Raw genomic sequence first — 20848 nt, 5'->3', positions numbered from 1 at the left:
CAGAGTGAACTCTCAGCACTTACTTTGCAGAGAAAACAACTTCTTGACTGTAGAGTGTCCAATATAAAGAGGTTAGTCTCGGGGGGGGGGGGGGAGAGATGCTCCCCACAGGCTCAGATGCTGCAGATGCAAGTGGCTTATCGCATGTCATTAAATCTACACTGCTACATTTTCTTAAAAGGAGTTTCTACTTTGCTGAATTCAGTTTAGTTGGATACAAGGGGCCATTGTCTGTCTGCTTGGGAGGTTTGTTGTTGTTTTCATTTTAAAACTGCATAGAATAGTCCCACTCTTATTTGCCTCCAGTTGTCTATTTGGCTCTGGCTCTCCGGGACAAAGAGAAACTCAATAAAGGCTGTCTGTCTGTGTCTTAGAATGAATCTGGCTTTTCTCCCAAAGGCTTCTCAATCATTTTATTGCTTTCTGACTTCAGTTCCATTATCACACTTCTTTCCCACTCTCCATCCCACTGCTTACGATGGAACAGCTTCCACTCTCTTGGGTGCCTGTCAAGAAACAGGAGGATGAAGTCACTGAGTATTGGAGAACTCCTCGAGTCTAACTGCCTGAATTATTTTCTTCTGTGAATTATGCCAAAGAAATTTGAGGTGGTCAGGAGGAGCTGCGTACTGATGCATTTCCAGTTGAACCTTGTTGAACCTTTAAGACTTGTGGTGCCTCCAGACTGTCACTATTTTGTGGGATGGATTTAAGTACATGCTGTTAACTTTAGGTTTGCACAATTAAAGTTCCCTGTTGCCCTAGCACAACAAATGCACTAACTAACCATATATATATATATTCTCTCTCTCTCTCTCTCTCTCTCTCTCTCTCACACACACACACACACACTGAATATGTGGTTAGGAAAATTACAGAGAAATGCACAAAAGTGTGGGATAAATGAATGATGAATGGGAAGACATGTTAGCAACCGCATATATACACATGGTTTGTGGGGGAGGGGGATAAAGAGTGTGAACAATGAGGTCGGGAAAATGAAATGCATAAACAGTGATAATTATGTAATTAACAGTGATTCACAAAACAAATGTTAGTAACGCAGACATCCTGGCACTGGAAAGCCACTGGCTTTCAGCAGCTTCCTTGCTGGGGTTGTAATAGCTCATCTTTCTCCACGCTGAAGTCCTAAACATGGCTGCTTAAGGGCAGGTCTCGTTGAAATGGGTGGCACTTGCTTTTCAAGAAAACACATTTTGGGACTGGAATGCAGGAATAACAGTTCTACAAACCAAAAGCATCTTTTTCTAGAAAGTTCTTAATTCACAGGGCCAGGGCACAGCTAGGGGAGAGGGAAGATTTTTCTGTAGGTCTCATCCTCCCAGTAAGGCAAGAGCAGGAAACCACAGCTCCGTATTAGGAGTGTAGGCTTTGCATCCTTAAGGTTGCAGGTTCAGGGCCTGGTGTTTTCAAGAAGGGCTAGGGAAGGCTTTTACTAGAAACACCTGGATAGTGTTTTTTACAGAATGCCATAAAGAGCTACCTTACATAATGCAGCTTGGTAATGATAGCACCAGTGCCTGGTTCTGTGCTCATTGCAGATATTTGCATTATCTAGAAAGGTGTTTTTCTGCCTGGAGGTGATAATTTTCTTGGGGGAAAGCGGCTACTTAATCTACTTGTTTCTTCATGATCTGATACAGGAGAGATTAAACTTTAGTACTAACAGATGACCTTCTGTCTTTGTTTTTGCATTTCTCTCTCCTTTTTAAATAAAAAATAATAATAATAAAATCTTCAGCTGCACACCCCCAAAATAGTAATTGTGCAGCTTGCAAAAGCTTTCGTGTAAGGTCTTTGTGTGGGGTTCCTTGTCTCTCCTCTGGCCTCCCGCCGATCTACCTGACAGTGTGTTTATGCCATTCCTATTAGATCGATGCCTCCTGGTCCACGTAAGACCTCTCTAGTATTGGCTGGCTGCCGTTTCTCATCTTGAACCCATTCTAGATTAAAAGCAGAGCTCCTTTCCCTCTGAAGAATGTTACTTCACAACAAATGGGATGGAAAGACATCTTCTGTTTTATAACAAGCCTTCAGGTTTATATGACTGTAAAGGTCTGCCCTCCCACCCCCACCCCCCACTCTGTGTTTTACAGTAGCAAGCAGTTCGCCTCCCACCTCTCCACCATCTGTGTCAAGCGCTTGGCAGGTTGTCGGTTTAGGACAGTTTCTGTAACAAGCTGGCTTTCTTCATGGCTGGCATTCTGTAGGCACAGTCAAATTTCGGGTGTTTCATTGCCAGCAGTTAACAAGGTGCTGGGAGCTCTTGACATTTCCTTTTAGAACTTCCCTATATATTGCTATAGGACTCTTTGATGCTGCACTGTTGATTTCAGGGATAAGTATAACCCCCTCCCCATTCTTTCCCTAGCAAACCAGCCATGACTTTTGATTAAGTTACCAGTTAGTAGCCTGGAAATTTATAAATAGGAACATTATTGTTGATCATACAGTTTCATTTTTATCTCTCATAACATGCTGGCTTCATCCTGATTCTCTTGAACGGTGATGTTCAAAACTTTCTGCCACTGCAGAACCCTTTTATGGTGGCTCAACTGCCAACAAGCTTATTTGAGGCGGCTATGTCAAAGAGGATTCTGGGGCATGTTCTGTGGTGCGCCCTGAATTATTGTGGGCTGGTGCTGGCCTGGCTAGTTCAGCCCTCTTTCTGGTGCTTATATTGAACTGAGAAGCTAGATTTAGGCATTCATTGCAAAGGTACGAAAGGGGTCTTTCAGGTAAGTTCAGGTGAGAATGATTAGACTCCTCCCCCATGGTTGGGTCCCTGATTGTTTGGGGTTCCTGATCACATCTAAGCACAATGAACTTAGAAGCGCCCTTCATATGGGTACAGAAAAGAAAAACAGAAAAAGGGAGAGAAAATGGCAGCAGTGAAATGAGAAGGCGAACATTATAGAAAGTGATGAAAGGCTCTTTTGGTAACAAAACACAGGCATAAATAATGATGACTTGCCCTCTTGTTATGTATCAACCACAAGCTTCATTGAGGAGGAAACCACCAGAAATCAAGAAAGAGGATGCACCCAAAATGTGGGTGAACATATCAGACAACACAGCGATTCTTCAAACAGCTCTTGTTTATTCACAGGCCAGAACAGAATTGAACTGAAGGGTTCAGCCAGCCTGCTTACGGTATATAGAGCTCCACTACAACGCAACTGTAACAACTTTCTGTAACTATCCAATCACTGAACGTCACTTTCTATCCCTTATTTGCATAAGTGGACCTGAGTGAAAACTATCTACAATATCCCCCTGCTGGCCCAGGGTGGGCTCTTTTGGTAACAAAACACAGGCATAAATAACGATGACTTGCCCTCTTGTTCAGTATCAACCACAAGCTTCATTGAAGAGGAAACCACCAGAAATCAAGAAAGACGATGCAACTACTAAAAGGATTCAGAAATTTGACCAATGATGCATGAAATATTGGTTCACTTGTGTTGAAAAAATAGCATGCCAATACTTTTTAATTTGCATGCACAGATCCAAAAGTGGCGTGTTAACAAAAATAAAGATACCCATGCCGCCATCTTTCTTGGCCCCATCCAAACCATCTGTTCTGGCCTCTGCCCACAGACACTATCTTCACTCTGCTATTGCAAAGCCTCCTGATTCTCCCACTGACAGGCTTCTTGCTAGCAGTAGCCCATGGAAAGCCACAAAACGGGATGTTCTGGGGCCAGGGAAGAACAGACCCAATGGATCCTGAGCTAGCCCCACTGCTGCCACTTGATGGGTGTGGGTTCACTTGCTACTACAGCTCCAGGCTGGCTTTGCCTGCCCCCCCCCTTCCTCCCCTGCTGGTGGTGTGGGCAGAGTAGTGGTGTTTTGGATTAAACAAATGCACATCCCTCATCACAAGCTATTTCTGATCAGACTTCCTTCGTTGATGCCTGTGCCTTCCTTTTGTCTTCCCTGGCAGGAATCTACATCCTGATTGCTGTTGGAGCAGTGATGATGTTTGTGGGTTTCCTGGGCTGCTATGGTGCCATTCAGGAGTCACAGTGCCTTCTTGGAACAGTAAGATACAATTTTTACTTCCTTACCTTTTCCATTAATACCTTGGTGATAACCCAGCAGTAGAAAGGGTTGGTGTCCATTGAGGGGACAAGTATATCTGTGGTTTAAGCACACTTTTGGTCCTGTTTAGCTGGCAGCTTTTGTCCAGAAGAAATGGGGAAACTGCAGAATCCTCCTGCAATTTATTTGATCCCAATTTATGTCTGTGAAAGACTTCTGTGGTACCATCTAAATCCCAAGGGTGCTCAGCATATTGCCACTATGTTCCTCAGTGATAAAGGGAAAGCCAAGCATGTGCGGTTTAGTTATTGTATCTCTAGGTATCTAAATTACCCAAACATTAAATTATTGTGTAAGACTGCCTTGTCCTCCTAGAGAACAGCAGTATGTCCTAGTACAAAATGAGACGGTAGTATTTGCCTGGTTCACGAAGTGCTCTGAGATTCATGTTCTCTCTCTGTCTGCCTCCATCCCCACTGCCTGCCTCCTTCCCTCTCATCCTCTCTACCCAGCAGGCTGCCAAGGGTGGGACAGATCACTCTTGCCAGAGCCCTGGACGGATTGCTCACACGGGCCTTTTGAAACAAGGCCTGAGAGCTGCTGGTTGCCTGGCCCTGCTTTTAAATTATGTCAGTGCAGTGAAACTAAATGTCTGCCAAGGGAAGACCAAAATCAAAACAAAGGCTGAACTCTTGCAAATAGCAAGGAGAACAAGCCCCAGGAAAATAGATCCACAATCAATAATTTAAAACAGAAAAGCTGCCTGAAATGTGCAGAATGCAGTTTTAGGGGAAATAACCCCTAAACTTGGAACTTAATTGGCTGTGTCACCATGTCTGGCATTAAAAACACAAAGTCGCAAGGCTGCTACCCTCCCTGTTTTATAGTAGTGCTCTTTTGGAAAAAAGAATGTAAGAAGAGCCTTCTGGTTCAAGTCAGTGGCCTGTCTATTCCAGTGGTCAGTCAGCTGCCTGTGGGAAGCCTACAAGCAGGACCTGAGCACAACTGCACTTCCCCTCCGGTGGTTTCCAGTGAGCATAATGTCTCCAACAGTGGGAGCAGAACGTAGCCATCATAGCTAGTAGCCGTTGATAGTTTTATCCTGCACATATTTGTCTAATCCTCTTGAAAAGCCACCCAAGTTGGTGACCATCATTGCCTCTTGGGAGCCTCTTGCCTTTTTTAAGGTTGCATATTCTTTCTTGCCCATGATGGAGTGCATACGTACCCTCCTTTTTGTGTTGCTATAATTCATTGCATAAACAACCCTATCTTGCCCTGGGAATGCTCAAGCTCACCCCTTTACATGTGGTCTACATTTGTAAATTGATTGGAGACTTCACTGGACAGTCCCATGTACTCTTCTACCCCGTTGTCGCTTATGAAGCTGTCACTCCCTGGCTTCTCTGTTATTTGTGCTCTGCCAGGCTATTGCAAGTCCTCTGGGAAGCACTGTAATTTCTCCTGTTCTGTATATAAAACGTCCACTGGCACTTGAAGTGCTCAGTAGCAATTGCTCGTAACTGTCTCTTGAGCATTGTAGACAAATGTCTGAGGACTTTCTGGAAAGTAGTGGGATTTTGCTGCAACTTTCCAAAATACACTACTGTATAACATTGTTCCAGCGTTTTTTAGAGGATGAGCATGAATGGCTGAGATATTGCTACAGGAGGCCTTTTCTCAAGGCTTCTCAGCTACACCAGAGTGTTTGCAATTGTCTTCTGGCATTGTGATGCTAGTGCACAACGTTTACTTATCCTGGTCTTTCTAGTCACTTGCTGTGTTAGCACATTGTGCTCCCTCACCGCTTTCTTCCTCTTTGCATGGCCAAGAAGAGAACTTCTGCCAAGTTCTGTTCTGTGTTTAAAGACTCTCTGCTTCATGTGACATATGAACCAAATATCTTGCTGCAAAACAGACTCTAGTCAGTGTCATAATTCAATTTCAAACCATGAGTTATAAAGCTGCCTTATTAAGCTAGCCGGAGCTTTATAAAAACAAAACAAAAAACAGGATTTCTGGTTTGTACATAGCAGTAAGCTGAGATCCTTTAAAAACAGAACTAAACTCTGCAGGTGGGGGAGTTGGGTGTGCATGAATCTGATGCTTCACTCCAGATGCTGTGGACTACAGCTCCCATCATTCCTGGCCATTGGCGATGCTGGTTTGGGCTGATGGGAGTTGTAGTCTATAACATCTGCAGAGCCTACCCCTGCACAAAACCATGATTTAGCATTGCTTGCCAACTGAGCCACTGTTTACAATGAGACAGCAGCCTTAAATGGAAGGCTCAGAAGCAGAATGCATTCCCTTTGAATTGAACTGTATGGGGATGTGGAATACACATTGATTTGTGGTTTCTCAAAGAGGCCACTATTGTCCTGGTGAGATAGTGATGGCTCTCCATTCATGAAGTTCACTATTGACCCTTTTTAATCTCATACTCTTGACACCCCCTTAAACGTATTTGCACACTCCTACCAAAGTCATTCTCTGTTACTGGAGAGCACTACTTCCTTTTCTTATCTGATCTGTTTTGTTCACAGTTTTTCACATGCCTCGTAATCTTGTTTGCTTGTGAAGTGGCTGCTGGAATCTGGGGCTTCGTTCATAAGGATCAGGTAAGGGGATTCATTAGGAGGATTCATAATGTATATTTATGCAGAACCGGTAAGTTTCCAGCACGACAAAGAATCTCATGGTACCTTAAAGGCCAACATTTTTAATGTGGCATGAGTGTCCTAGGCCAAAACCTGTTAAGTTTGCAAAGTGACGTAGTTTCTCCTCACAAAACCCCTTGCTGACGGTAGGTTAGGCTGGATGCCCAAAAATATATTTATAAATGACCGTGCTGTTTTGTATTCCTTTACTTGTTTTTCTTCACGTACCAGCACCTAGGTGTGACAGCATACTAGACCTCTCCCTTCCTCCCCTCAGACAGTGATGTGAGGAAATGCCTGGCGTGTTGATCTCCATGTAGTTTACATTTGATGCATTGCAAGGAAAATAAGACCAGACCCTCTTTTTAACATCTAATTTGGCACAGGGAGCTGGTAAAGGTAAAGGGACCCCTGACCATTAGGTCCAGTCATGACCGACTCTGGGGTTGCAGCGCTCATCTCGCTTTATTGGCTGAGGGAGCCGGCGTACAGCTTCCGGATCATGTGGCCAGCATGACTAAGCTGCTTCTGGCGAAGCAGAGCAGCGCACAGAAATGCTGTTTACCTTCCCGCCTGAGTGGTACCTATTTATCTACTTGGACTTTGACGTGCTTTCAAACTGCTAGGTTGGCAGGAGCAGGGACCAAGCAACGGGAGCTCAGCGGGGATTCGAACCGCCGACCTTCTGATTGGCAAGTCCTAGGCTCTGTGGTTTAACCCACAGCGCCATGGTGATTACTCCCAAAACTTTACAGTGAAGCTAGGTTAGGAATTTGGGGTGGTATACAACAAATTAGTTAGCTTAGTGCAATGATTTTGGGCTGCACGGCAGAACTTTCCCTCCTCCTCTCCCTGTGTGTCGCCCATGCACCCCTTGAATTGGTTCTGGGGATTCCCCCAACTCTGCAGAGCAGATTTGAAGAGGGTGCAGGAAGAGGAAAGGGAGGGGAACTGCTTTGTTGGATACTACCCTTGATCCTGGGTTTTCCACTCTGAAACAAAATACTGCAACTACATCACCACAGGGCACATTCACATGAGGCAGAGCATGGTTCTGTGTGGTGCCTTCCACATATTTTGGACAGCTGTGATGGCTGTGGCTGATGTGGTTTATTGTCCAAAACGCTTTGAGGGCACCAGGTTGGGGAAAGGTGTTTGCAGCTCCTCTTTTGCAGATGTTTTAACAGGTCCAGGATAGTCAGGAACTATGCAGCAACACAATATCCCAACAAACGTTTTGCCCTACCCTTCTTTCCTACCTGCTGAGAACAACCCTCTAGCTCTGGAGGCCAGATGAACCAACTGCATCTGTTTAAGAGCCAGAGATCATGCTAATGTTTTAGCCCGTAGCTGCTGCAGAACTTCTGTTGTATGTATACAGTTGTTCCCTATGCGCTTCCACAGACTGTCGTGACATACAAAATACAACTCCCTGCCCTGAGAGTTTCCAATCCAAGTTTCAGTATAGGGGGAGACGGGAAACAAGAGGCCCAGGCGAGAAGGGCTGGATAATACAAGAGAGTTTCTAAATATAGACTTTGTTTCAGTTGTACATTCCTGTGATTCGGTAAAGACAAGCGTTGCCTCGGGATCAAGTGTTGGCAACGTTCCCTCTGACAGCTGAGTGCTCTAACCTGAATAACATAGGGGGTACTATGTTCAGAGTTTTGAGAGTGTTGGTGATCCGGCCTCTTTCCCAGTTGGTTACAGCATGGTGCTGAGAACGCCAAAGTTGCAGGTTCAATCCCTGTATAGGGCAGCTGCATATTCCTTCATTGCAGGGGGTTTGGACTAGATGATCCTCAGGGTCCCTTCCAACTCTTCTATGATTCCTGTGGCATGTTTGGCAGCTACTGAATAGCTGTGAAACAGATTGTGGATAAGTGGAACCTGCAACAAACTGTTGCTGTGCAGAGTGCTTTTGTTCAAGGTGCCGGACAGCCCCTTTCCCAGCGCACTCCATTCCATTTCCCAAACCCAGTTTCCCATATCCCCCACCAGCAACAGCCAATCAGCATGCTGTGCCTGCTGACCACAATCAGTCCTCACTGGGATGTTCTGGAGGCTATCACCCCACTGGCAAGGGTTACCTGTCAGTGTAGACTATACTGTACAGGGTGGGCCACAGTGGTCTGGCTGCGCAACCCAGTTTCCTGTGTTTCATCCTTGCACATGACTCTGTGGGGCCTATCACTCAGATAGCAAGTTTGCTATTATCATTCATCAGTAGTAGTAGTAGTAGTAGTAGTACAGTCATACCTCGGGTTACAGATGCTTCGGGTTGTGCAATTTCGGGTTGCACACTGCACTGAACCTGGAAGGACCAGAACAGGTTACTTCCAGGTTTCGGCGCATGGTTTTCTCTCCCCATATTAGTCTTTGTGGCTAACCACAACATTGTGGTTACACAAATAATACAGTGCTTTTAGGAACGTTATTATGGAGTTTGAGGCTATGGAAAACTATGCATCTGCAAGTTGTTCTGATGTCTAGACTTAACAGGGATAATGAAAACACAGGGCGAGGGAGAGCCAGGAAGAAGTTATGTAATAAAAGATGCTGATTTGGTTACCTTATCATAAAGTAGATTAATGGCTGTGGGGGCAATAAATAAATGCTCTCATAGGGAGAGAAAAAAAGTAGGCAATGCAGGGGGTTATTAAATCAAGCCAAGGTAAGCATTATAATGATTATAGCAATGAATAGCTTGAAATAAAGGACACTGGGGTTTTTTTAAACTTGCAAGAGCATTTATCTTTTGGAAGAGACTGCCAAGATGGTGGATTCTCCCCACCCCCTTGCAACCTTTGCATAATCAAGGGCTTTGTGATGATTGCGGAAACATGTTTATATACAAGCTCATTACATCTTGTTGAATAACAGTTGGAAAACTTTGGACCTCTTCAGTAGCCTACTTTTTTACAATATTACTTTAAGTTGTGTTTATATGACTCTTACTACGTTTGGGTCACTGTAGCCTCAGATGTTATCTATCCCAAAATTCCAGAATTTCATTCTCTCACAAGATAGTTCGCAATATTCATCCAGGGAATCACAATCACATAGATTTTGAGACTATGTGTTTAGAGCTGTGGTAAAGATTTTATTTCTGAGAGTAACTAGTAGTTTTTGCTCCCCTTTTCTGCTCATCCTTATTTTTCTTCTTCTGCCTGTCTGCACTTGTTGTCTTCATCTCTCTCTCTCTCTCTCTCTCACACACACACACACACACACCCCTTGAACCTCACCATAGCATGACGTGGAGGCAAACTCGATTATGTTGTTTCACTGAGATGATACTGATTTCTCTCATCCCACCACAAGGAGTGTGGGGTTCCTGTGACTGCACGAGAAAGAGCTTAACACCAGCACCACACAGCCACGCTATATGGGAATAATTTGAATGACACACACTCATTCCTCTGTATCAAATGACCACTCACTTTTATTAGCATTGGTGTCATCTGAGCCCTTCTACAGGCTGTGCACAGTGGGAGGAAATTCTATTATCAGTGTTTTTATCCACTAGCCAGTTCCAGATGGCACTGAAGAAATGAAATAGGAGGATTTTGTAGTCCTTAATGGTCTTCCCCTAGGGCAAATTATCTCTTAATAAAAACAGCCTCCCATTCTTCCTTTTTAAAATGAAATCTGGCGTGCTATTTCTCAACTTCCTACTTCCCCAAGGGGTAGCTTAGATTGGGATGTGAAGAGGACATGTTCCCCTTAGCACAGCTGCAAACAGCTGGCCCACGCATGTGTTTCCCTAAAAGAGTTTAAATCCACAACGCATTTGCCCTGCTGCAACTCTGTTGACTCTGGAGCACGACAATCTTGATGCTTTATTTAGCACTTGGCATTGTTTTTTAAGCACACAAGGGGAGAGCTGGAGGGCACAGGTTTTCACTGCAGGCTTAAAAGTCTATCGAAAAAGAAGCTTTCATAGTCTTCCTCAACAAACCAATTTGGCATGTTTGTGATGAGGGGGAGTTTTTTTTCCAATTGTAGGGACCCAACAAATAGCCCCTATTGCCATTATGGACCAACCTCACCCTTTTATGATGAGGGCACCCTCAGAAACAATAGGGAGGTGCACATGGAAGAAAGCATCCCCTCAAATATCCAAGACCCAGCCCTTGTAGGGTTTGAAAGATTAAAGCTAGCACCTTGAAGTTAGCCGGGAAACTACCCTGGGGAGAGGGAAGTAATGGCATAATGGAATCCACATGGTTAGCCTTTTGGGAGACAAAAACAGTGACAGGTTCCAGCTCCGCTACATTGATGAGAGAAGCCTCTGGACAGCTCTTTCCATGTATCAACAACTAGTCCTTGGTTTGGAGCACCAATATTGCCAGTACAGTGGTACCTTGGTTCTCAAACTTAATCCTTTCCGGAAGTCCGTTCCAAAACCAAAGTGTTCCAAAACCAAGCCATACTTTCCCATAGAAAGTAATGCAAAATGGATTAATCCGTTCTAGGCTTTTAAAAACAACCCCTAAAACAGCAATTTAACATGAATTTTACTATTTAACGAGACCATTGCTCCACAAAATGAAAGCAATAATCAGTGTTCTGTACTATAAAATAAATAAGACAGTATTTTAATGATAAAAATTTTTAAAAAATTCTTACCTGTACTGATTTTAGTCATTGTTTGGATGGGGGGCTTTTATCCATTTCCGCAGTCACACAATCAATCAATCATAAAATGAAAAACAAGCCACAGACAAAAAAATGAAAAAGCCACACAAACAAAAACACAAAAAATAGCAAAAGCGAAAGCACCAAACATCACCTCAGAACACTGCAGTCAGAAACAGAAGGCTTTAATTACGATGGGGGGAGTCTTAAATTTGCTACTTAAGGGTAAAACGGAAGCAAATAAGCCTTAATTACTATGCGGGGCACTCAAATTTGCTGTGCAACAGGAGAAACGGAAGCTCAGGCTTCTGGGGCAAAGTTCGAAAACTGGAACACCTACTTCTGGGTTTGCAGTGTTCGGGTTCTGAGTTGTTCGGGAACTTTGCTGTTCGTAAACCGAGGTACCGTTGTAATATTGTTCACCTGCTTTAGGACCCGTGAAGCTTGCAGGAGACTGTTGGTTCAAACCCATGTACTCTTAACTGAACTATTATCCTGACTCAGTTAAGGACTGGGCACTGAGTTCCTCTAGTAGTTATTGAGGGCAGAGGGCCTATCCAACTTGTAGCACTCCTCTTACTGTTTAACTCCATCTTGCTGGATTGCCTTCTCTTTTCAAGGGTGCGACAGACCTTTCTGCAAGCCCAGCTCCCTGCTCTGAACTTAGCCTCTGTTCTGGATGACAATGTTAATCTACAAGCTATTTTCATGTTTTCCTGAGCTCTGTTGGTTGTCTGTCATCTTTTTCCTTTCCTTTTTTCTTTTTTGAGACGGTTTGAATTACTGGGAAGAAGCCGAGGTAATTTGCACTGCCCCTAGCCTGTGGCACCATGTGGTTGAGCTTCTGCCATCACCATACAAATTCAGTGTACCTATCTGCCTTAAACAACTGGAAACTTTAGAAAACACATGGTTAGCCTTTTTCATTGTGGCTGTATCTTCTTCCCTCTCCCCGTCCCCGTTGCAGATTGCCAAAGACATCACACAGTTCTACGACCAAGCGGTACTCCAAGCAAAATCAAGTGACGCTGAGAAAGCAAACAAGGCAAAGGCAGTTGTGAAAACCTTCCACGAAACAGTAAGCTGGATGCACAATTTGTTGGAAATCAGAATTGACCTTCCATCCACAGGCATGTAGTTGGCATCATTGTTGTTCAAAGAAGTGCCCAGGGAGTATATAATTTGGAACACTGCTATTGTCCCTGTAAAACAAGCCCTCGCTGAATTTAAGAGGCTCTTCCCCCTTGACCATTCAAGCACTTCGGGTGTCCCCAAGAGGGATTGTTGAGACCAGTGAGCAGGATGCAAGAAAGATAGCAGACATTTTAAGTGGCTAAATAAAACCAAAAGGGGTTGACATGGGAACATTATGTGTTCAGGTTTGCCATCTCCCCCTCAACCAGGAATGGCAAGAACTGAAATTCCGTATGACAGATCCCATTGTGCTTTTCATTGGAAAGCACCAGTGATATGGTGTGTGGTCTGCTTATAAAGAGAAAAGATAAACCAACACCTGCATGTCTCCATATTATATAATAATAGCTCTTAAATGAGAGGTGGCTACCCCTGCAAAGGTTCAAAGAAGATCGTTGTCTAGTATAAGGTGCCACCTTCCAGCCCATTTTTCAGATTCTTTCCAGACTTCCAGCTCAGACCTTTTCCTTCCTGCTCGGAGTTTCCCTGTTAGAATGCTCACTCCAATCCATTTCTCTGCTTACAGCTAAAATGCTGTGGTGGAAGCGCCCTGGAAAGTGCATTCAACATTCTTCAACCTGATCTCTGTAGTCAAAGTGTGACTTCAGCATTTACGCAGGTAAGGAAGTGTTTGTGTGATACACCCATTGTCTTCAGTGAATGGGCCTTTCATCTCTGGCAAGACTTCAGTTGATTGGGAATGGGGGGGGGGGAATAATGCACCATGTTGAGCTTGCAATATGAAGTACAGCTTTAGGGTTGTTTCTGCACAGGACTTTCATTAAGCCTAAGGTATATAAATGGATCTGTGGCACTCTGTGTCATGTTTGTTTAAGTGCGTAAGGTAGCTTTCTGTAGTAGAAAGGAAGTTTGAACTGTTTTAAGTATCTTGCAGTGTTAGGGGTGCAACTGGGAAGCATGGCCCCATGTGTTGAAAGTGTGCATAGAATGGGTTGAACATCCCTAATAATATGTGTTGGTTTTGATTAGATGTCCATCAGTTAATGGCTTACTACAGTATTATAGCCTACAGGGCAGGTTTTTTGTGTTTTGTTTTTTGACTGCAACAGGTAGGTCGAAAGCAGTTTTGGGAGGCTATTAAATTATTATAGACAGCAGTTTGGGCTTTTGTACAAAGAGCATCAGGAGGTGCCATATTATGCTTAGGCCACACTCATCCTTCTGCTAACCTTGGATTGAGATAAATGAATTGATTGAATGGCCTTAGCTCTGTGTTTAGTTTTCCTGATGGTCACACATAATGGCAAAATACTATGCTCACATAACAGGATGTTTACTTGTTCCATCCATTATTGGTATTGAGGCCTGTGCTTTATAATATGTCCATAAACGATTAGGGGTGATCAGTGAAGTAGCCAAGTTTGGTGGTGATACTGAATTGTTCAGGGTCATTAAACCAAAAAGTGATTGCGAAGAGCTCCAAGCAGATCTCGCCAGACTCAGCAAATGGGCAGCAAAATGGCAAATGCAATTCAATGTAAACAAGTGTAATGCATGTCAGGGCAAAAATAAATAAATCTTAATTTCACATGCAGTCGTACCTTGGTTGTTGAACGGAATCCATTCCGGAAGTCCATTCGACTTCGGAAAATGTTCAGCAACCAAGGCACGGCTTCCGACTGACTGCAGGAGCTTCCTGCACTCAATCGGAAGCCGCGTCAGATGTTTGGGTTCCAAAAAAGTTCACAAACCGGAACACTCACTTCTGGGTTTGCAGAATTCGGGAGCCAAAACGGACGAGTACCAAGGTGTTCAACAACCAAGGTACGACTGTATATGCTCTGAACTGACGGTGACTGACAGTGTGTGGCAGCTGGGGGGGAAGCAAATCCCATGCTAGGGATCATTAAGAAAGGAATTGAGAATAAAACTGTGGATATCATAATGTCATTATACAAATCTGTGCTGTGACTGCATCTGATTGACCATTGTGAGGATGCTGGATTAGATGAGCCATTGGCGTCATCCAGAAGACTCATTATATTATTCTGTTCATTTTACCACAGGATCTAAGCTGTCACAGTAAAATTGATGAGCTGTTCTCTGGAAAACTGTACTTGATTGGCATTGCCGCCATTGTGGTGGCTGTGATCATGGTAAGTGCTGGAGTTGTTATGGTGGCAGTGGCTATGGGTTTGTGGAATATGGGATACTCCCAGAGGGCCTGTGGAGTAGCCATCCATGCAACAGCTGTGGGCAGTATGTTGATGGACCTCTAGGTCAGTTTAGAATGATTGACAGCTTCTCCTCATTCTCTCCTTGCAGAGCAGGGGCAAGATGCAGCTTTCCCAGAAATAGACTGTGTTTTCCTTAGCCTGCAATGCTTTTCTGGATAGCAAGGGAGGAAGAGAAGCTTCTAAGCCACTCTGTTCCCTAAATCAGAGCTGGAGAATGTCCCTTATCCCTCTACCCTCCCAAAGAAGATGAAGGATCATTTTAAGATTCAAGTCTTCCTATTTTTCTCTCTCTCTTCTTTAAAGGCTGTTTCGATTTTGCCCAGTGGAAGCTTAGCTCAGCAGAATATCGTTTCCAATTAGAATTACATTTCAATCACTTTATCAAGAAAATTATCTGATGATGATATAATATGATATGATGACATTATATTATTATTTTAAAGTGCATATAAAATATTTATATATAGCCCACCCTTTTCCATGACGGGACTCAAGAATAAAAAGACTGGCTAAAAACCTACCAACTTTTTATCATTCAATGTGAGGGAAAACAGAAGCTCAGAGAAATATGGAGGAGGAGCAGAATTCCACCTAGAACTAAAAAGTTTGTTTTGTACTCTTTGCTCCTGAAAGCCTCGAAAATGCAGACTGGGTTTTAATGTTAACTCTCTCTTTTTTTCCAACTTCAACAGCAACAAAGCAAACCGCCTTAAATTAAAACCCATCTCTGCCTGCATTAGCAGAACTGGTTTTCTCTTCGGCTTCTTGCCATTCTGAATAGAAGTGGAGGTCTTGCCTATGGTTAACTTAGCCTAGGGACATAGCTTATGTTTGAGTTGGATTCTCTCTAATGTTCTCTCTTGGCCTGCAGATCTTTGAGATGATCCTGAGCATGGTGTTGTGCTGCGGCATCCGAAACAGCTCGGTCTATTGAGAAGCGAGAGGACAGAGGCGAAGCAATGGTGCCGAAGGGACCCCAAAGTGCCGCTGTCTGACCAGGAGATACTTCCAACAAAAGACAAAGAAAATTATGTATATAAATATTTCAGATATTACCATACAGTACTTATCATTCTTACTTGGAAAGTCTTCTTTTTGTTTAAGGGTGGTGGGAGGGGGAGTTTCTGTATATTTGTGGCGGAGTTAGTTACACATCAGTTTGCGTGGTAAATCATTCCAGTGGATCCAGGCCTTTATCAAAGAGAGCCTTTCTTTTTCTTCTCTTTCCTCGTCATTCTTCTTGTGTTGCCAACATGGAAAAAGAGGGTATCATGCACAGGTGCCACTCCTTTTATGAGGAACATAGACACTTGGTGCATCCTTATTCTCTGAAAGTGATTTAAAAAAAACAACACATACTGAAACCCTTGTTGACACCTAATCCCAGCATGTCCCCCTTAACAATCTCTTATCTTAGTTCATAAGTAATCTTGGACACATTCTCTAAATCTTTTGAGTGTGTAGGGATGCAAGAGTCCCTTGGCATGAAGATGCACTCAGTCCTGCCGTTTTGTTATTAGACAGGTGAGTGCGTCTGTATTTCAGATTGCCACCTTTTCACTGAAGAGTGGAGAGACCTTTTTTTCATAAATTGTCGTAAGTCAAAAGTCCGTTGTGTCTCCCAGAGTTCACAAAGTAGCTGTGATTGAAGGCCAAATCTCCATAAGTCCTCTTAAAAATTTAGAATCGGGAGCATTTTTTTTTTAATAACCCATTGAAAAAGATATCTTAGCAGGTGGATTTTAGATGAAAGAGAGAATTGAATAGGTCTGGTAATGGAATGTTAAAGCTTTCTATATCTCACTGCGAAAACTGAACTTGCACATGTGCTTACATGGTTAATTCTGAATGCAAATGTTGAATGAGGTCTCTTATTTCATAAATGTGCAGTTTTCTAATGATGCCAAAAAGTATCTGTGGAAGGCGATCTCTTAAACAATGGCTAGAAACCTGTTCATTTAAATATATAGGGGTTTTTTTGTTTTAAGAAGGCACCTATTCTTGTGCCTTTTTAAAACTTGGTAATAGAGCTGGATAACCAACAAGGTGTGTGTGACCCTGTGAGTAGAAATTGGAAGATGTTTTCCTCTTCAAACACCAGAAGTAAAACCTGAGTGATGGGGCCTAAATACATTTCAAGCAAAGCTGGTTTCCAGGACTTCACCCTTGCCGACAACACCTGAGCTGCAAACATGAAGCCACACGTGTTTCTTTTCAGTTGACAACTCAGATAGCTGAGTTTAGGCACCCTCTTCCCTTCCCTCCCCTCCCCTCTCCCCCCCCAATGCTTTTTTTCAAGTTGCAACTTGAAATTTGTTACAGCTGGGGCAAGAAGTCCCACCGACCTCTTCCTTACGACAGAGTGGCCATGTTCACAGGGCTTATTTGTTATTTCGGTAGTTAGTTAATCCTGCGTTATAGAAAACAGTCACAAACAAGCCCTGTGCTATCACCCCACTTAATAGTTTGACTTCTGTTCTGTTTGTTCTTGAAGGAGTAATTTAATCCCGGTTTCCCCCTGCTGATCTTCCCAACTTGCAGTGAATGCCAGGATGCCCTTTAGAACAGCAGGGGACAGCATGAACGAAAGAGAGAGAGGCGCGCACACAATGCTGCAGATATAATCTTCCAACACTAGTTGGAATGCTTTTAGTGCACAGCTAGAAGCACTGCTGGGCTTGAATGGTCCACTCAGCACTAGGCGCAGATCCTTTTTCTGAATTCAGCAATTAGAGCAACCCAGAGGTTCAGTGCAAATCCAGCCTTGCGTTAAGCAAGGCAGGTCAGAAAACAGGATGAAAGGGAATGTTTGGTCAAGGTTCTCGCCCAGCCGCCACCCTTTTCCCCCTATGGCGCCCTAAGGAAGCAATGCCTCAGAGTCTTGAAAGATGCAGTTGAAGGGACTGGTTGAGATCTTTTAGCCTTAGAAATAGCCTTAAAGCAACACTGCCCTGAATGTCAAACTTTGCATGCACTGGAAACAGAAATTGAACCTTACCACCCATCCTTCACAGGTTTTGGGGTCACGTGTTCCAGTATAATAGGCTCTGTCTGCAACTTCTAGGTATCAATTGTGCATGTACATTTATTTACATATAATATATATGCGCGCATTGGGGTTACCAGCGTACAGAATGGATGTTTGTAACTCACTGCCTTTTGTTGAGTGTCCTTGAGAAATGTATATAAATACACCTCTAAGCAGTTTGCTTTTTCTATACCATAAGTTTGATACTGTTCAGCATTCAGTTTACAATGTGCGAGCAGCCATAACTCTGTGTTGGAAGATTCGCTGACCTGTCCTCCAAGAACTGAACATGAATCAAGCCCATTTGGGGGAGGAAATGTTTGCTTTAGGCACAGGTCATGTTGCAATACCGTGTCTGTGGAAGGTGGGTGCAGGAGATTATTGAGGATCATGCTGCCATTGAAGTGCGACAGCAGGACAAGAGGGAGGAATAAGTTTTCCGGAGCATCCTTTGTGGGTAAGGCACAAGCTACATGTTACGTGCAAGTGCATTCAACAATGCTTTGACACTGTAATATAAAGCAGCTTCAGGAGGGTGTGATCTTAAGTGGAGTGGTAGAAAGGACAGAAGTGCTTTACAAGGATAAGTACACATCTGGAATCCCATGAACATCTGAAAGCCAAAGGGGGGTGGGCAGTGGACAATGTACCATAGTCTGAAGATTGTGTTTTACAACTGTTTCTGGATTGTACTTCTACAGACCACAGGTAGGGGATCTTACAACAGAGTGTTCTCCCAAATTTCAAAAAAATAATGAAAATTGTTTCTTTGCATACAAAAAGCCTGATGTTGGGAAGAGGGTTCTATATTAGGCTTCTCCCCAGCATGGCGGTAGTTCTGTATGTAGAGCTTATTTCTTTCTACGACAGAGTGCTGTCTGAAATGGTACAGTCCTCAATAAGTTTGTATCACATAATTTGCTGTTTCTGCAAAACTACAGAAGTATGGCCACTTTTCAGTGCCAGGCAAAGCAGGATATGATCTTGTTTCCCTTTTCCTGTCTGCAATGCACTGAGGGACTAGCAAGAGAGGGACGAGGGTAGCTTCAGCATTCCAAGGTAGGCTTAAAATAACCCCCATGCCGTTGATTGGGGTTTGCTTTAAGTAGAGACTGGTGGGATGGAGAATCTCGCCTCCAATATGGCTCTAGTATTTAAAAGGTGGAGACCCAGGCAAGAGAAGCCCATTCCTAATGCGAGGTGAAAGAGAGCTGACATGCAGATGCTCCTGTGCAAAGCATTGTACCGTTACATCTGACAACGTATTCGGACAATGCTATGTGAAGAGTTGTTCTCCCAACGATTTTTGTGGCTGGATCTGAGAAGCCTCTTGATTGGTTGTAGTTCCCCAGAGAACATCAATTGACAGGGTTAGGTTTGGGAGTATGGATGTGTCCAAAACATTAATTTTTGATGGTTGCTGTTTCTTGGAAGATGGCAAATAACACTCTCTTCTAAGCCAAAAGAGGAGGATAACATTCCCCCTTTCTCTTTGCTGGATTTGTTTGAATTAAACAGGGCCATGATGGAGACCATAGGGAAAGGCCAAACAGAACTGCTGGCCACATTGTGCTGAATGCTTGGGTTTCTTTTTTTATACTGTGGAGCATGCCACAAGCTATATGTGTGTTAACTACTATTTTTTTCCTCTCTGCCTTCTTTGTCACTTTTGAAATTTTTTAATAAACATTTTCTCCTGGTGTGTACTGTGTGATGAAGCCCTATGTTCCTTACAGCCAGTAAGTAAATTGTGACATCTGAATGTTTCGCCCATCTTGTCTCCATAGCATTGGCAAAACCAGCCATGGGAATGGGGAACAAATGGGGGCTGGCGAAGAAGCCAAGGGAAGAGTGACCTCACCCTTACCAACTGCAGGGCTTATTGGCCAATTGAATCTTACTCTGTTTAGAAGAAAGCCATGAGGAAACTGTCAGTTCCAAAATGAGGCTTAATTGAGGGGGATAAAATCAGCTTCTGATATGCAGCATGAACTATGCCACAACTATCTGTTAGCCGTTTAGGCCAACAGAACAGACAGTGGTCAGTCCAAAGGGCTTGCTGCCATTGTCCAGATCCTGCTACAGGTTGCAGCAAACCCAAGAACAAGAGAAAGCATGCAAGCTTTGCCTCTTGTTGGTTACAACAAACAGCCTGGCCTTTGCACTTAGTTGCCTCTAGAAATGTGGAACAAGGGATACATTGGGGAGAATGACAGCCCCTCCCCAGCTCAACCCCTTGGCTGTGCTTCTGCCCAGAAATCATGTCCACTTGCTGTTGTCTTGCTTGTTTATCTGAATGTTAAAATAATCTGTCGAAATAACTTTTTTAAAAAATGATATATGAAAACAATTAAACAGCAGAAACGTCAGCGGTGTACTGTCAGATTTATTCCTTCCCTAACACCATGGAACGATTGTGCTAACTCTGGATCGTGGATAGCATGGGTGAATTCTGTTTCCTTAATACTTCCTTTCATGGGTTTTTTTCTTTTCTTTTCCTGTTTAAAAGCAATAGTCACTTCCTGTACCCAAAAATATATATAGGAGACGCTGTTGCTGTTTAAAAAGCTGGTGTGCTTCATCCTGCCATTGTGCAAGGTGACTTGTCTTATCTCTTGTATCAGAAAGCTCAGTAGGGGTATATGTCATTCAAGCGGCCTTCTCTTCTCGTAAGAGCAAAAATTACGGACTTTGCATAAAACGGAGCAAGTGTTAAAGATTAGGGTGCAACGGAATAGTTGTTAGTAGCTACACTCGTGGGTGGTGAATGCTCATTTGGTGGCCAGCTTCAGAAGTCTTGAGTAATCTTCCAGCACTTTGCAAAGCTAGTCCCTCAAAAAAAATCTAACACTGGTTCTGCTATTTATTTAGTTATTTATTTAAATTTATAGATAGTATTATTGCCTAGCACTACCCAATACACACTTAAAAAACAAAAGATGCATTTCAAGTATTCAGACATATTCTCCTTCACTCTCACCTTTACTCAGTGGTCAGTGCTGGGTATATAGAGTCCTTTCAAAAAGACTGGCAAGTTAATCGGCTCTTTGGGGAGAACAAAT

At 43.4% G+C, this 20848-nt stretch overlaps 1 protein-coding gene across 1 annotated transcript in view; it reads left to right on the top strand.

The window, feature by feature from the left end:
* The window catches only part of CD81 (CD81 molecule), a 56208-nt gene extending 36053 nt beyond the window's left edge, over positions 1-20155 (top strand). The window contains exons 3-8 of the mRNA XM_080999906.1: positions 3968-4065; positions 6612-6686; positions 12334-12444; positions 13087-13179; positions 14588-14677; positions 15630-20155. Coding sequence (XP_080856032.1) covers positions 3968-4065; positions 6612-6686; positions 12334-12444; positions 13087-13179; positions 14588-14677; positions 15630-15692 — 530 coding nt within the window. The 3' untranslated portion in view covers positions 15693-20155. The remainder of the gene's footprint in view (positions 1-3967; positions 4066-6611; positions 6687-12333; positions 12445-13086; positions 13180-14587; positions 14678-15629) is intronic.
* The last annotated feature ends 693 nt before the right edge of the window (positions 20156-20848 follow it).

Source organism: Podarcis pityusensis (assembly GCF_964106645.2).
Source record: "Podarcis pityusensis genome assembly, chromosome: 1".
In the NCBI taxonomy this organism is placed as follows: Eukaryota; Metazoa; Chordata; class Lepidosauria; order Squamata; family Lacertidae; genus Podarcis; species Podarcis pityusensis.
Note: the sequence above shows the minus strand (reverse complement) of the source record. Positions and strands in the feature narration are given on the sequence as shown.